This window comes from Uranotaenia lowii, chromosome 1 (genome assembly GCF_029784155.1).
Source record: "Uranotaenia lowii strain MFRU-FL chromosome 1, ASM2978415v1, whole genome shotgun sequence".
Taxonomy (NCBI): Eukaryota; Metazoa; Arthropoda; class Insecta; order Diptera; family Culicidae; genus Uranotaenia; species Uranotaenia lowii.
This window is the reverse complement of record NC_073691.1, coordinates 192,673,826-192,692,520: the sequence shown is the minus strand read 5'-3', so window position 1 is coordinate 192,692,520 and position 18,695 is coordinate 192,673,826. Positions and strand designations below refer to the sequence as shown.

The following is an 18,695-nucleotide window of genomic DNA, read 5'->3' as shown; positions in this document are numbered from 1 at the left end:
ACAAAATTGACAAAATTGACAAAATTGACAAAATTGACAAAATTGACAAAATTGACAAAATTGACAAAATTGACAAAATTGACAAAATTGACAAAATTGACAAAATTGAAAAAATTGACAAAATTGACAAAATTGACAAAAATGATAAAATTGACAAAATTGACAAAATCGACAAAAAAATCAAAATTGACAAAATTGACGAAATGTACAAAATTGACAAAATTGACAAAATTGACAAAATTGACAAAATTGACAAAATTTACAAAAATGATAAAATTGACCAAATTGACAAAATTGACAAAATTGACAAAATAGACCAAATTGACAAAATTGACAAAATTGACAAAATTGACAAAATTGAAAAAACTGACAAAATTGACAAAATTGACAAAATTGACAAAATTGACAAAATTGACAAAATTGACAAAATTGACAAAACTGACAAAATTGACAAAATTAACAAAATTGACAAAATTGACAAAATTGACAAAATTGACAAAATTGACAAAATTGACAAAATTGACAAAACTGACAAAATTGACAAAATTGACAAAATTGACAAAATTGACAAAATTGACAAAATTGACAAAATTGACAAAATTGACAAAATTGACAAAATTGACAAAATTGACAAAATTGACAAAATTGACAAAATTGACAAAATTGACAAAATTGACAAAATTGACAAAATTGACAAAATTGACAAAATTAACAAAATTGACAAAATTGACAAAATTGACAAAATTGACAAAATTGACAAAATTAACAAAATTAACAAAATTGACAAAATTGACAAAATTGACAAAATTGACAAAATTGACAAAATTGACAAAATTGACAAAATTGACAAAATTGACAAAATTGACAAAATTGACAAAATTGACAAAATTGACAAAATTGACAAAATTGACAAAATTGACAAAATTGACAAAATTGACAAAATTGACAAAATTGACAAAATTGACAAAATTGACAAAATTGACAAAATTGACAAAATTGACAAAATTGACAAAATTGACAAAATTGACAAAATTGACAAAATTGACAAAACTGACAAAACTGACAAAATTGACAAAATTGACAAAATTGACAAAATTGACAAAATTGACAAAATTGACAAAAATGATAAAATTGACAAAATTGACAAAATTGTTAAAATTGACAAAATTGACAAAATTGACAAAATTGACAAAATTGACAAAATTGACAAAATTGACAAAATTGACAAAATTGACAAAATTGACAAAATTGACAAAATTGACAAAATTGACAAAATTGACAAAATTGACAAAATTGATAAAATTGACAAAATTGACAAAAATGATAAAATTGACAAAATTGACAAAATCGACAAAAAAATCAAAATTGACAAAATTGACGAAATGTACAAAATTGACAAAATTGACAAAATTGACAAAATTGACAAAATTGACAAAATTGACAAAATTTACAAAAATGATAAAATTGACAAAATTGACATAATCGACAAAAAATTCAAAATTGACAAAATTGACGAAATGTACAAAATTAACAAAATTGACAATATTGACAAAAATTATAAAATTGACAAAATTGACAAAATCGACAAAAAATTCAAAATTGACAAAATTGACGAAATGTACAAAATTGACAAAATTGACAAAATTGACAAAAATGACAAAAATGACAAAAATGACATTTATGACGGAATTGACAAAAAAGACATAAATAAAAAAAAAAATTAAAAAAATGAAAAATGGGCAAAACTAATAAAAAAAATTTGACAAAAAACAAGAATGACGAAAATGAAGTCTAGAAAATATGTCATTTTTGTCATTTTTGTCATTTTTATCATTTTTGTCATTTTTGTCATTTTTGTCATTTTTGTCATTTTTGTCATTTTTGTCATTTTTGTCATTTTTGTCATTTTTGTCATTTTTGTCATTTTTGTCATTTTTGTCATTTTTGTCATTTTTGTCATTTTTGTCATTTTTGTCATTTTTGTCATTTTTGTCATTTTTGTCATTTTTGTCATTTTTGTCATTTTTGTCATTTTTGTCATTTTTGTCATTTTTGTCATTTTTGTCATTTTTGTCATTTTTGTCATTTTTGTCATTTTTGTCATTTTTGTCATTTTTGTCATTTTTGTCATTTTTGTCATTTTTGTCATTTTTGTCATTTTTGTCATTTTTGTCATTTTTGTCATTTTTGTCATTTTTGTCATTTTTGTCATTTTTGTCATTTTTGTCCTTTTTGTCATTTTTGTCATTTTTGTCATTTTTGTCATTTTTGTCATTTTTGTCATTTTTGTTATTTTTGTCATTTTTGTCATTTTTGTCATTTTTGTCATTTTTGTCATTTTTGTCATTTTTGTCATTTTTGTCATTTTTGTCATTTTTGTCATTTTTGTCATTTTTGTCATTTTTGTCATTTTTGTCATTTTTGTCATTTTTGTCATTTTTGTCATTTTTGTCATTTTTGTCATTTTTGTCATTTTTGTCATTTTTGTCATTTTTGTCATTTTTGTCATTTTTGTCATTTTTGTCATTTTTGTCATTTTTGTCATTTTTGTCATTTTTGTCATTTTTGTCATTTTTGTCATTTTTGTCATTTTTGTCATTTTTGTCATTTTTGTCATTTTTGTCATTTTTGTCATTTTTGTCATTTTTGTCATTTTTGTCATTTTTGTCATTTTTGTCATTTTTGTCATTTTTGTCATTTTTGTCATTTTTGTCATTTTTGTCATTTTTGTCATTTTTGTCATTTTTGTCATTTTTGTCATTTTTGTCATTTTTGTCATTTTTGTCATTTTTGTCATTTTTGTCATTTTTGTCATTTTTGTCATTTTTGTCATTTTTGTCATTTTTGTCATTTTTGTCATTTTTGTCATTTTTGTCATTTTTGTCATTTTTGTCATTTTTGTCATTTTTGTCATTTTTGTCATTTTTGTCATTTTTGTCATTTTTGTCATTTTTGTCATTTTTGTCATTTTTGTCATTTTTGTCGTTTTTGTCATTTTTGTCATTTTTGTCATTTCTGTTTTTTTTTTTTCATTTTTGTCATTTTTGTCATTTTTGTTATTTTTGTTATTTTTGTCAATTTTTGTCATTTTTGTTATTTTTGACACTATACCAAGAGAATCTTTCTATAAAGTGATTTAAATTTAGATTTTCATTTGAGATTATTCTTGAATCGCTCACGATAGTAAAACTGTGCCTAGCTCCAAATATGTCTAGTACCTGAAATTTTTTTTCAACACATCAAGAATGTTTTGGCACTTCAAGCACTGTTCTTGATTAGTGCAATCAAGAGCTGAATTGTGGCCACCCACCTGAAGAAGGAAGGTTTTTTCAAGTGACCTCTCCTCCAGCCAATGGAAGACGTTCGGCAAAGTGCCACTCGAATATTTATAAAGCAACTTGGCCAATGACGAACCGCTGCTGGACTTGTAGTCACCAAAATGGATGAATGTTGGGCCAATTTCTTACCAGGGTCCTCCGGTTGGACAGCTTCTCACTACTCTTCGGAGAATGCTAACTAACTAACCGTCATCAGCATCATCCCCCCATTCTTATCGCAAAGCCCGTCCGGACCCATTACCAGGAGCATCTCATCAACTTCCAACAGAAGATGATCATCATAAGTCCTGTGAAGATAAAAGATCTTTCCCAGCGTTGACTGGAGGGGAGGACATTTTTCCTTCATTTTCACTCCCGGAGTGCTGAAATGTACTCATTGGAAAATAGCGGAAAATGAGGGCATCCCTGTCATCCCCCCTTTCCAGTTCCGGACAGGCAGCCAGTCTTCAGATACTCGCCTCCATCATTAAGGATAATGATATCGTTTATTAAGTTGATAAAGAACGCGATAACGACCTTCCATATTGTGTTGGCTGAGAGGCCAGCAGAATAGCCTCGGAGCTCCTTCGGGTGACAAGTGACAATGACTTTGATGGTTGATGTTGATGATTTCATTTTGATGTAGAAGATGTTGAACGACAGGAGTAGCTTGATTGTTTGATTCTGGTCAATGGATTCGGATAAAAAAGGAGACATTTATGCTGTTAGTGGGCATACCAAAACATCTTCAGGAGAATTTAAAAAATCGCTTGAAAATGACAGGAGAATAATTTTTACTCTAACCATGAAATTGATTTTTAAGTAGAAGTAAGCCGGTTCTCTTGAAACTTAAAAAAAAACATTCCCGATCGCATTATCTATGGATATAACAAATCACTTTCAAGAGAATTTTAAAAAATCATATAAATGAAAATGATAAGGAAATTTTATTTTTACTTCCTAAAGTTTGAAGAAACCCGAAAAAGATTTTTCAATAGAAGTTCCATTGAATCAAAAATAAAAACATTTCCGTCTCAAAATCTTCGAAAAAGCCAAACCTTCTTTCACCAACAACGTTCGAAAAGGTAAATTAAATTGAATTATCTTATAGCAACTACCTCGAAACTGAATAATCGGGAGCAACAGGTGAACCGAGAAAGGAAACGATTAAAAAGTTCGGTCGGGACCCAAATGAATGAAGAATCCAGCGAAATCCGTGAACCATAATCTGGTTATCTTTATCAGCATCTTTGGCACCCTTCCTAAATGGAACCCCGCAGGTGCTTGCTATCTCTTAATCATCCCCCCTTACTCGGAGTAGTATTTTTATTACAATTTGTGTTTTTTTTTAATTTTTTTTTTTTGACTTGAACTTACCGAAACTTGGCTAAGCCGGGAGGTAACACTGTGTAGGTCCGATATAGATCCGGCATAGTCACCGCTTTCTCGGTCGTGAGATCTGTAACAAGCAAGAACAAATAGAAAATGTTTTAAATTCTGAGCTCTCTCTCGTTTGAAGAAACCCCTAGAATTAATTTAATTAAGAGTAATTTTTAAATTATCTTAAAAATATTTCAACGAACCACCTCCACCAGTCTAGATCCAACATTGTCGGTGATAATTAACCAAAACCCACGAAAAATATAGCGGCAAATATTTTGCGACGTCTCGGTTGTTGGCCTGGCCGGGTAGGAAAATAAATAAATTTAAAAACCACCGTTGCCACAGCCGCCGTCATCAGGTGCCGAGGAAGAGGTTTTCCACGACGGGTCGCGTCAGGAAGGTGCCGAAAGTGCGACGAGTAAGAGGAAAAAGGATCCACAAGAGAGGCGATCCTCTTGCAGCCAGGTGTAAATTAAATTTAAATTTAATCATTATGTACTTCAACCTTTCCGGTTGCTGGGTGATTCAGACGGATCCTTTAAAGGGGTTGCGAAAACGGATTGAGAAACTGATTTTCCCGAATTACCCAAGGCGCTTCCATTTTGATACATTTAATTACCTGATTATAATGCTGGCTAGACATAATTGAAAAATCACTAAATTGTTGAGTATTGGATGGGAAATATGTCAGAATTAATTTGTTCATGATTAGTTACATTTTTTTTTATGCATGTAAGATTCTCAAATAGTTAAAAAAAATAGGTTAAAGCAATCTCGAGCGATAATCTATTGAAACACTCAAATAAATAAATTATCGATGGTTGTATTACTGGATACACCTTACTACACCTTACTTACCGTCTAGCGCTTTGACCACGACCACTTAGATAGCTGGTGTAACCAGTTAAAGCTGTCACCTTTGGCTGAAATCAAGAAACTAACAGTTTCAAGAACTGTAATACTCAACTGTGGGCTCTTCTAGTTTGTTCAGATATCTTTCGGCCTACGAAATACTCCAACATTGTTCCAATGAATGATTGATATGGTGCTCAAATTACTCACTATCCTACTGAGTAATTTGAGCACCATATCAATCATTCATTGGAACAATGTTGGAGTATTTCGTAGGCCGAAAGATATCTGAACAAACTAGAAAAGCCCACAATTGAGTATTACAGTTCTTGAAACGGTTAGATTCTTAATTTTAGCCAAAGGTGACAGCATTAACTGGTTACACCAGCTATCTAGGTGGTCGTGGTCAAAGCGCTAGACGGCTTATGGGTAGTACGTGGATCAATAATTAGCCGTCAATTCACTTATGTAAGAAATCGTTCCGGACAGGTCAGGTCTGAGTCAGAAGTGATCATCGAGAATATAAAGTTGGGCTAGATAAAAAATTACCGGAAATCTTCTAACTGACGCGGAGGTAGTCAAATGTTATGAAAATTCTTCGAGGAACTCAAGTTATGAAGCCCCAAAGTCGTCACCGGTAACATCAAAGCGTGTAGACCTTTAGGAGGCAGTTTTTTACCACTCCTCTGAATGACTTAAGATCTGATCTCTTCTCTGAAGACTCGAACTCTAAACTCATATTGATTGAAGGCCTGATCTCTTCTCTTGCGACTCTGACCTTTTATCCTGAAGACTCGGAGTTTACATGCAGATTGAAGGCCTGACCTCTCCTCTTACGAATGGAGGTTCAACTTCTTATCACCAGGACTCGAAGTTAGCAGCAAACCCTTACCGTATTTGAACCGGCTTAACTTCAAGTATTTGTGAATACATGCTAGGAAAGTTGGACGACATAAGCTATCAACCATGCCAACCGGGCTAGAAGTCTAGCTAGTAAAAGAGTACACTGGCCACTGAAGGTCTGAAAGAACCGTAAGACCTCATTGGGTTAGCGATGGGTTCGTCCGGATCATGGTTACGTTACAGAGGATTAGGTTTAAGGCGATTTCTACTAAGAAGAGGATATGGTAAGTAAATTTCGTGCGTAGGTTTGGTAACTCTACCGCTAAGGAGTACCCTAATAGTAGTGTTGTTTCCTATAGATCCTCAAGACATGACCTTTCCGCAGTGGATCTCGTAGTCAAAGAAGCACTTTGTTTATGGCAATATTCTCGGAATGAATCAGTCTCCGAAATGACCTCCACACTTGTTCCAGTGATTTCAGCTCAAACGACCTCTACTTGGCTTTTCGACAACCATCAATAACTCATAAGTTCTCCAGTGGCTTCTAGTCCAGCTGACTTGACGATAGAAGGTCGTCAAGTCAGGAATCGGCCTGCCAACCTTACATGGCTTTCGGTCAAACGGCTTCCTAATGACGTAAGCTCGACGACCACGTGGTTACCCCAGGCCCAGATGGTTGCGTTCCGACGACATTTCAGTGGTTCCGTTTCGACGATCTTCTTTCGGCTCGACGCCTTTCCAATGGCCCGACGACCTTCCTCTGGCTCTTGGCTCGCCGACATTCCAAAAGATTCTGGTCCACTTACAATGGATACGGCCCAACGACCGTCCAGAGCGCCCGTATGATGACCTCCCGTGTTTTCTGGCTTGTCAACCTCCACCTAGATTCCTGGTCTGACGACCTTTCAGTTGACTTCTGGTCTGACAACTTTTCACGGTTCCTTACTCGCCGACTTTCCAATGGCTCATCACCGAAGACTTTCCAATGGCTCTGGTTCTAGCCTCGAATACCTCCCAATAATGGTTCTTTTCTCGATGAACTATTTTGGCTTCAGCTCGTTGTCCATCTTTCGACGCTGGCACTTCTATATTTGCCACTTTTGATTCCGCTTCTCCTCCTTTCAACTAGGGCTGGGCCGATGACCTGTTGTCTGGGTCCATAGGCACAATGGAAAGACTCATGATATACTCCGTGTATACCTCCTACTTCCTAAACTCCACTTGGGGCCGCGGATCTAGTTCCCACCTCGAACTGTTTAACACACTGAATTCTTCAATAGTGGGAGATCTATTCTCGCTAATGCGCTCCACGGCAATACTCATAGACGAGACCACTTTCAGCAAATCCTCTTATCCTTACGACTCGACGTTTGAACTCTCCTTTAACGACTTGAGAACCGACATCACTTCGCAATACACGAGGTTGCTACATAAACCATCGCAACTTAAGACTTGATCTTTCCTCTTACGGCTCGAGATCCGACCCCTCCTCGCATGAACACTAGGCTGATGTACACACAACTCTCCTATGCACGACTCAAGGCCCGATCTCTCCTCTATCGACTCGAGATCTGACCACTCTTCGTAATGACTCGAGGTTACAACTTATACCCCTACTCTATTTGATTAAAGGTCTGATCTCTCCTCTTGCGACTCAAGACACGACCTCTTATCGTAAACACTTGGGGTTGACCACACAAACATCTCCTCCTGAAGACGCAAGGCCTGACCTCTCCTCTAACGACTCGTAGCCCGACCTCTAAACCCAAGGATTATCGTGTGCCGATCGAGAGCATCTTATCCCAGAACCACGCCTGTCACAGCACACGCGGGACTTAACGCAACTACTCAGATGATTCATGACGAAGACGTCATACTACACCGACTAGGATTCTTCACTCGGCGTCGAAAGCTACTCTATCCGTGGGTATTCTCAGATCATAGAATAACCCTTTCCCGATGATTTACACTGCGAAAAAATTCGATCGTTGGGAAACGCACTACTCAGATACTCCCCGGCGATGAGGTATCCTACTCCCGTCCACGGGGCACCTATAACCTCCACTACGATGAAGATGATGCCTTATCTCTGGGGCTCAAGGGATCCCAAGTACACTTCTCAGATGCTCCCCGGCGACGGAGTCATCCTACACCGTTCGCGGACTGCCGTTGACTCCAGCTCTTCTGCAGGGTAGTCATGATCCGGGTGAACCCATCACTGACCGCATGCCAAGTGTTGGAGTCCACACACATCCTCTGCGCCACGTTGTCTACTACCGTGTCGGGCCCACAGACGGCAAATATGTTGATACATAGCGTCGCAAGCCTCGGACAGGCAAACACTTTAAAAGTCCACTTCACCGTGTCTTCCTCCGATCTAGCTCATGATGTGCAGGATCAGACGATAGGTCCACCTTTCTATCGCTGAGCTCTCTCGTAGCTGTTACCAGTTGGACATCGAGTCCTCATTGGCGAGATCTCGTACGTTGGGCGTGTCTTTATTATCGTAACAATAGACATCCTCCTCTAGCAAAACCGAGATGGACATGATGTCCGCCGCTACGCAGGCACTGATAAACCGCAGGTTCCTCAACCGCTGAACGCTGCTAAGTCCCTTTAGGTTCCACTGTCTTTCTAGGACCTGCCTCCAGGCCACCGCTCCTAACCACAAGATTGACGTGGTTACGCTTAACAGTTACCTCCTCTTGCTACTACGGATTGCCGAAGAGTTCGACATCATCCGTTTGAGTGCGGCCGTGGGCATTGCCGCTCTCTTACATACGTAATCGACATGACTCGTGAAGCTGAGTCTGTCGTCGATCATCACCCTTAGGTACTTAATTGCGCGTTTGGACACGATATCACACGGTCCAGCTTCAATGGTACCTGTTTGGGGTGAGATCAGGTTGGTGATCTTTCCTCTGCCTTGATAGCTACTGTGTAGTGGATAGTAGCTGTACCTCCGCTGTCGAGGAGCCTTCGCCAAGAGGACTAAATACATTATCAGCAAATCCTACGAGTTCAGCTCCCGATGGATGGCTCATTCGTAGGAACTTGTCTTACGTGATGTTCTACAGGACCGGGCCAAGAATTGACCCCTGTGGTACACCTGTCGTAAGACCTCAATGATTAGGAATAATTTTCCACAAGTTTTTACAGATATGCCTTATGAGGATGAGCAACGACGCAATCGCTGTCCAACTGACGCTGTTGAAAGTGTTTTTCACGTCCAGAGTGGCCACCGCGCAAAAGCAGAGCCCTATCCCGTTCGTTTGCCTGGCTATAACCTATATCTCAATGGTAGAGTGGAAGGCGTCTGCGGAATTCAAACTGATTCTCCAAAAGCCTGCCGTCACTTTCAGTGGATCTCTTGAGTCGGTTCTGAACCACATTCTCTAGGACCTTACCCGCTGTGTGACCAGTAAACAGATCGACCGGTATGCCGATGGGTCTTCTGAAGGCTTACCCGGTTTTGGCAGAAGGACTTATTCCTGCCGCTTCCACGTATCAGGGTACACCCGTTCCGTCACATATTGTTGCAATGATGACCGGAACATTTCGGGAAACACGGCCTTCACTGCGATGTTAGGAATGCCGTCCAGTCCGGGGGCCTTCCATGGTTGGAAAGACTTGACGATTTCATCCACCGTGGTCGTTCTCTCTATGCTGATCCTAGTTGTACAGAATTGTTGGCCAGCGGGTAACATTGTGCTGTGGGAACAGCTCGTTGATGATCGCTTTCAATTTGTCGGGGACGTTTCAGGTGGCGCACCCCCACTTCTAGTTTTGGCCATGACTACCCGATAGGCATCGTCCCAGACACAGTCGTTTGCAAATCGGCATAGTTACTCTCCCTTCTTGGGTTCTTGCGTTCTGCATCCTGTGCCTTGCCTAGGATTAGGACAAGGACAAGGGCTAGGACAAGAACTAAGACAAGGACTAGGGCAAGGACTAGGACAAGGACTAGGACAAGGACTAGGACAAGGACTAGGACAAGGACTAGGACAAGGACTAGGACAAGGACTAGGACAAGGACTAGGACAAGGACTAGGGCAAGGACTAGGACAAGGACTAGGACAAGGACTAGGACAAGGACTAGGACAAGGACTAGGACAAGGACTAGGACAAGCACTAGGACAAGGACTAGGACAAGGACTAGGACAAGGACTAGGACAAGGACTAGGACAAGGACTAGGACAAGGACTAGGACAAGGACTAGGACAAGGACTAGGACAAGGACTAGGACAAGGACTAGGACAAGGACTAGGACAAGGACTAGGACAAGGACTAGGACAAGGACTAGGACAAGGACTAGGACAAGGACTAGGACAAGGACTAGGACAAGGACTAGGACAAGGACTAGGACAAGGACTAGGACAAGGACTAGGACAAGGACTAGGACAAGGACTAGGACAAGGACTAGGACAAGGACAAGGACTAGGACAAGGACTAGGACAAGGACTAGGACAAGGACTAGGACAAGGACTAGGACAAGGACTAGGACAAGGACTAGGACAAGGACTAGGACAAGGACTAGGACAAGGACTAGGACAAGGACTAGGACAAGGACTAGGACAAGGACTAGGACAAGGACTAGGACAAGGACTAGGACAAGGACTAGGACAAGGACTAGGACAAGGACTAGGACAAGGACTAGGACAAGGACTAGGACAAGGACTAGGACAAGGACTAGGACAAGGACTAGGACAAGGACTAGGACAAGGACTAGGACAAGGACTAGGACAAGGACTAGGACAAGGACTAGGACAAGGACTAGGACAAGGACTAGGACAAGGACTAGGACAAGGACTAGGACAAGGACTGGCAGCAGATTAGGAACAGCTAGAAATTTCAATACACCAAAAAAAAAGACAACATGTATACGGAACATTTGTCTATGCCCAAATTATTTTGGGATGTAACAGGTCCAGGCTTTGGTAGACCTTTGGTATCTCTAGGTCACTCCTTTACCTTCATAGACTTTGGTTTTAATCCTCATTTGACCACAGAATTCTAAAGGTCAAGATTTTTTTTTTCAAATCTTCAAAGGTATCTGTTTTGAGTGTTTGTTCCCCATTTTTTCTTAGAATCAGACTTTTCCCTACGACGAATCTGTCCGAACTTACCGTGCATGCTTGAGCGGGATGATGGTCGGCGGGTTCGGGGGTTGCTGGGGCACGATGAGCCCCCGCCTTACGGGACCTCGCTGCGGTATCGAAATGTCCCCGGCCGACCGGAGCGATATCACGCCTTGGCCTTCCCTTCCATTAGAGGTGTAGCAAACGCGACTTCCCTGCAAGAAAAAATTAAAAAAAAAAACGAAAAGAAAGCAAAAGGGATTAGTGTGAAAATTTTAAACGAAACTGTAAAAACAAGTGACGGGGGAGCCGGAAATTAATCCGCTTCCGGTGCAGGGTGGAGGGGTTAAAGTCAGGGTTGTTTGTCGAACCAGTTTGTCCCAGTTTCCGGTGGCTTCCCGACATCCGAGATAACGACCGGCTCAAAATTGTTTGTTTGGTTAGGATAACCTTTTTGGTCGGGTTGGACAAAAGGAAAATTGAGAATGATGGATGAAAAAAAAAAACGCTTGGCTCTCCTTGCCGGAATTTAAAGCTTGCAACCGTCCGGCAGACGGATTAACCCTGGGCAACCCTTTCCGGAAGGCATTTTTAAGGGAGAAAAATGAATTGTTTCGCTGTTTAAAAATGAAAGAACTGAACTTAAACTTTGAAATCAAAGCTTTTGTTTAAATTTCAAATCTGATTTAATATCCATTAAATTTTCGGTCTTACTCGTTTGATTGGGATTCAAAGATTGACCTTCGGTCAATCTGATCAGAGCTCAACTGAAGTTGATCCGGAAGCTGGTCGAAAACAAAATCCGGAAATAAATCACAAACGCCCGGGATTGGCTTCGGTTGGAAGCGCGAAATCCGAGAAAGGTCCAAACGGTTGTGCTCTTTTTTTAAAGAATCAGTTTTCTGGTCCTTTTTCGGAAGGGTAAATTGAGCTTGAGAGGTCTAGAAAAGCATGTTGGTTTTTTTTTCTCGAGCATCGTTTTTATAGGCCATGGTGCAAAAAAGATATTGGACGAAGGTTAGGGCACTTGTTATTTTTCCGATTACTTAAAGCCTTTGTCTGATTGTTTGATCCTGAACTTGGTAGCTTAAAGTGATGATTAAATTATAGTGGAAAATTTTATTTTCTTGTTTTAGATCGAATCTGATCCGGAATATTTTGATTTTTCTTTTTCAAATTGATAACCAAATTAAAACACGAGTCAGACCCGTGATTACAGACCAAAAAGTAAATACTTTAATGTGAATACTTTTGAACGAATCTTCCAAATGATTTGATTTAATTGAAAAGTAATTTATTCTTCCGCATTGCCGAATGAAAAATTTTCAAACGAACGATACGATAATTACACATCCCGTAGGAAGTGAAAAGAAGAATGACAAGTGGTCCTCCGAATCGATTCAACCCGGCAGCATTCCGGATTAAAGGAACCGCTCAACCAAAAGCACAACACACCGCAGACCCTCTCTTTGGCTAAAAAAAATTGGAGAAAGACAACCGGAAATGGGGAATAATTGTTTTCGGTCTCTGGGAAAGCCAATTGGAATTTCCGATGAATTTTTCGATGTTGCAATATTGTTCAAAAAATAACAAAAACATCGATTCAAAAAGCTTTGACCTCGATTGCTTCATCAAAAAATAACCGAAAATTGTGGAAAAAGAATGTTTAAAGAATTATTTTTCGCTAGCTTCAATCAGTCCATACAATGGAAAAGGAAAAAATCGAATTGCTACTTTAATGAATACTTTATTTTTTGTCCTTTAATCCAAATACAACTCATTTCAAGGAACCAAACACCTTCCCAACAATTTTCGCCACTCATTTACAGGATAGAAGAAAGTTTCCCAAAAAAAAAAAACACGCAAAAGAAGGGAAAAACCTCAACGAGAAGGGATTTCCAGGCAGCTCTTTCCGCAGTCAGGGAAAAAGTTGAACTGGATCGGATCAACGAGCCAAAGGTCCCTACCCTACAGGATCGGATGGGGCAAACTCGAATTCGTTGGTGGTTTCAATTAATTTCGCACATTCCAAAGTTAATGGAAAATTCCTGGCCCTCGTTCGTTCTGGTTTGGTTTGGGATGGCCTTTTTTTGAGCTCTCATTTTTAAGGGAAAAACCTTGAAATGAGATTCGATTCGGATTTCCACTAAAGTTTACGACTGAGACCACTATGGCAAAAAATGAAAGTGTGGAAATGAGCAAGAGAATATTAGTTACGAGTCAATGGTTTCGATAAGGAAGCTTCTGAATATTTAGGTCAAGATAACAACTTTGAACAGTTTCGATGCCGAAAAACGATATAAATTAATGATCTTGCTCTGATAACACTATAGAACACCATTCTTGGTATCATACCATTCTGAAATAGAATAATTAATCAGTTTCAAGTGAATGAAATCTTCGGTACCGTAAATTGGGGGAACTTTGATCTCAGGGGTAACTTTGATCAACATGAAATTTTTGCAGATAATCATCATTAACTAAGTACAAAGTAAAAATATCTGAAAACTTTTTACTACGTTTGAAAGCCTATACATTGAGCCACAAATAAGCTAAATTTGGTTTTTATTATAAGATTTTTAATACTACTTTATATATAATTTGAAAATCTTAAAATATCTGGTTTTTTGAAGGCTTGCAAACAAACATCTCTCCTGATAACATTTAAGCATTTAGGAGCAAATGGGTTGTTGTTCGTGAAAGTTCAACTTTTTTCTTTGTTTAGGTTTAATTAAAGTGTTATTTTTATGGTCATTTGGTGATACTTTTTGGATATTGAAAATAAAAAAAAACGGTGATTTTCCATGAGAAAGCCCGTATAGTACATCTTTTGATAATAAATGGTTTTGAAAATAAAGTTGAAAACATCAGTTTAGTCCTAACAAAATTACTGTTATTAATGTTGATGCCTTCTGTGCTAAATGGCACCATAAAAATAATTTTGAAGATGTTGAGGTACGTAAAAAATATTGTGATCAAAGTTACCCCGAAAGTCGAAATCTGGTTTTGTAACAAATATTTAATTATAACTACCAATATCGTTGGATTTTTCTGCAATCAATGGTCATGTTTTATACTCCTCACCTCAGTAAGTGTTTTGAAACTTTTAGGTATTACAAAAATGCAACCCCATCCAAAATATTCCAAAATGAAAGAAAAAAGTGATCAAAGTTCCCCCAGTTTACGGTATATGAAGAAATAAGAAACCTATATCATTGATTTAAAAATGAGCAGAATTCATATATTTCCTTGATATACTGGGTTCAGATACATTTTTTAATAAACTAAAATGTAATAATTTAAAATACATTCACAAGAAATAAGATTAAAAAAAATTCTGGAACCACTTGAGAAGATTTTTTAGACCTTGATACTCGAAATTTAATTTCTTTTAGCAACCGAAAATCAAATTGACGTATGTTTTAAAAAAGATCAATCGAGTGTAGGTTAAAGATTCCTTAAAATTTATCAGTAATCTTAAATGAAAAAAAAAACTGAAAAAAATTGTTGTTGATCATTTCACAGAAGTCGTAATACCTAAGATAGCATTAAAATATTACCAAAAAACCTACAGTATTTTCACTATATTTTTGACTATTTTTCTGGTTAACACATCTTTTTTTCTAAAAAAAAAACTAAAGCAATTCGAGAAAAACTGATGGCATATTAGGATAAAATCCCCCAAAGTAAGTTAACCCTTCGTTTCATAAAGTAACAAATTTGCAACAATTAATGTATGGAAAAAGTGAAAAATCGTTTTTTTTTTATTTTTTTTTCTTGAAGTACTCATCATTTCCAACTGTAAAAAATGATTTTTAAGGAGAAATAAAAAATCATGAAATGAAGGGTTAAAATAAGCTCTCGATTTATGAGCAGCCTGACAAAGCTAATGATCAGAACAAATTAAAATTTATCATTCAGCTATCAATAAGTTACACAAAAAGGTTACACAATCAACTTTGAATGGCTTAAAAATAAGAAAGAGAAAATTGTGATGAGTCTTTTAAGAAACCAGGAAACAAAATTTTACTCATTTAAATTTTTATTTCTTTTAACTTTCGAAGTTTTTAAAAATCATCACATCAACGTTTTTTAAATGCTGAAAATTGATTTAAGACATTAGACATTTTCAGGATATTCAATTTTAAGTTACAATTGATATCACCAATATCAGCCTAAAAAAATGCATTTTTCAAGAAATCCGAAAAATGAGCAGTTTTCAAAAGTAACTTCTTTATTAAAGAGGCACGATCTTTGAATTTTATTAGAGCAAAATATTTTGACTCCTGGTTTCAAAAGACCAGTTTTAGATGAAAAAATAAATAAAAAGGAATCATAGACTTAAATTGAAAGTTTTCAGAGCAGAGACAACACAAAAATGTTGATGGCTACAGTCTAGCAGTAAAAATGGTAAAATCAACAAAAAAAATGTTAAGATCGCAAGATATAAAAATTTTCATTCCGAAATTTATTAAATTTATTTCTGACTAGCTGATAAGGGGTGCTAAACATTTCAAAAATAAATGAATTTTATTTTTAAATCATATATTTTTTTTTGTTATTGGATGAAAAGGCTTAAATTGTAACTCTCATTGTAATCAAACTTCAGTCGGAACTCCCATCGCGACTGGAAACTAAGCCTCTGATTGAAACTTCATCACAATCAAACTTCTATCGGAACATCCATCGCAACTGGAAACTTAAGCCATTGATTAGAACTCTCATCACAATCAAACTTCATTTGGAACTACCATCGCGACTGGAAACTAAAGCCTTTGATTGGCACTTCCATCACAATCAAACTTTTGTCGGAACATCGGGACTGGAAACTTACCTTTTGATTTGAATTTCCATCACAACCAAAGTTCAGTCGGACTTCTCATCGTGACTGGAAACCTAAGCCTTTTATTGGAACTTCCATCTCAATCAAACTTCAGTCGGATCTTCATCGCGACTTTCATCTTAAGCCTTTGATTGCAACTTCCATCGCAATCAAACTTCAGTTGAAACTCCCATCAGGACTGAAAACTTAAACGTTTGATTGGAACTTCCATCGCAATCAAACTTCAGTCGGAACTCCCATCTCAACTGGAAACTTAAGCCTTAAATTGGAAATTCCACCACAATCAAACTTCAGTCAGAACTCCCATCTTTGCTGGAAATTTAGCCTTTGATTGGAACTTCCATCGCAATCAAACTTCCTTCGGAATTTTCATTACGACTGGAAACTTCAGCCTTTTATTGGAACTTCCATCACAATCAAACTTCAGTCGGAATTCCCAACGCAACTGGAAACTTAACCTTTAATTGGAACTTCCATCACAATCAAACTTCAGTCGGAACTCCCTTCGTGACTGGAAACTTAAGCCTTTGATTGGAACTTTCATCGCAATCAAATTTCTGTCGGAACTCTCATCGCGACTGGGAACTTAAGACTTTGATTGGAACTTCCAACGCAATCAAACTTCAGTTGGAACTTCCATCTCAACTGGAAACTTAAGTTTTTACATAATTGATGGATAATTGAGCCAGAAATTCAACTCACAAAAACTGTTATTAAGCTATTTCTGAATGTGAAAAAATGGTATTTCAATAATCCTTTTTTAAACAAGATCATTGAAGGAAAATAATGTACGCGAATCAGAGTTTCAATGCAGACGAAAGTTTGTGTCAATACATAAACTATCGGCGCCGGGAAAAAAAAAGACAATAATGAATGGGTGAGTAATGCTGATGGTTCATTAAGCTTCCGCCAATGATGATTAACGAAGAAAAACGTCCAAAACGTGTGGATGACTCGCAAATTCTTAAGGGAGTTGTTTATTAACATGTTCACAAGATCATGGCCAAGAAAACGCTGAGAAGATCATCAAAAATGCATTGTTTAAGATGCACGATGCAGTTCTAGTGGAAAACACCTCAAATTTTAATTATTTTTATTGAAACACCTCCACAGCTCGCTTAATCAAATCGATTTTCAAACTCCGAAAAATATCCGTTTAGATAAAACAAGCTCAAAATTAACTAAGACCGATTTGGTTTTTACTTTTTTTTTAAATAATGCATATAAATCCTTCAAATACGGACTTTATTTTACAGTATTGAGGAATACCATAGTTTGATTAACTACAGAAAAGTAAGAACAGACAAAAAATCTCTCATTTAGTACAAATTATTCGAATTTAGTACAGAGGTATATCGCATTTACTTAAAGCTTTGACATTATTTGTGAGAATTTTTTCCAATATGAAACCCGAGTATTATTGAAATAAAAAAAAAAAGAATGAAAGGGAAGAAAAACAATGAAAATCAATTGGAATTTTGAGTTTTCTCCAGCATGGCTGGCAACAATATATTTCTAATTCGGGAATCACTTTTTTGATCATTTTAGAAAATTGCGTTGGTATAAACACCTTTTCTGATAATCAATTGAAGAAAAAAAAACAAAACAAAAAATCTACTAGAGTTACTGAAACAGGAATAAACCGCAATAATGAGTTTCTCTGTCAATTTTTCATACAATTTTCAACCTTAGAATTGAAAATCAAATTGAAATTTTTCCACTTTATTTAGATTACCGGAAGTTCATGCTATTGGCTTTGAAATTATCCACCAGTCAAGTAAATATTCAAAATTTATCATATCATTTTATTATTGACCTCTCTCAAATTATGTTCATTATAAAAAATATTCTCATAGCTGAACTGCGAGTTTTTTTTTGAGTGATTCTCTGAACATGAATATCTTAATATTTTCAATCTTATCTTTTTTCTGATTTTCAATTAGAGATTAAACTCATTCTTCGCGTAAACATTACGTCGCATGAAACAGCTTAAGAATTCACAGAAAACTGCTGCAAAAGTTATCAAAACAACTTTAGAATTTGTATTTCACATATAGAACATGTTGTCCAGGCTACAAATATTCTAAATTGAATGAAATTGTCACCAGTTTACGTCAGTTTTTGTATTTTTTTCGTTCGTTTTCATTTTGTTTCATACAACGTAATGAAAGCTCACGCGAGATATAGATTTTTTTATCTTGTGTTGTTTCTTTAGTTTCATGGTTTTCTGAATTAAAGAAAACTCGAGATCTTTGTTTAAGGTACTGAACTGTTTTGAAGATATGAAATTCTTTAATTTTTTTTTATTCTTGCTTTGGCGCTGATTGTACCTTTGATTCTCAATTATATATTTGAATTTCATTTGTAAATTGTTTCTTA

General features: G+C 36.6%; 1 protein-coding gene across 1 annotated transcript in view; it reads right to left on the bottom strand.

Annotated features, from left to right (window-relative positions):
- Positions 1-3,746: 3,746 nt before the first annotated feature.
- LOC129738256 (uncharacterized) overlaps positions 3,747-18,695 on the bottom strand; it is a 57,461-nt gene continuing 42,512 nt past the window's right edge. Inside the window, exons 4-6 of the mRNA XM_055729440.1 lie at positions 11,522-11,688; positions 4,695-4,776; positions 3,747-4,001 (exon numbers count right to left, since the gene is read on the bottom strand). Of these exons, the coding sequence (XP_055585415.1) occupies positions 3,747-4,001; positions 4,695-4,776; positions 11,522-11,688 (504 nt within the window). The remainder of the gene's footprint in view (positions 4,002-4,694; positions 4,777-11,521; positions 11,689-18,695) is intronic.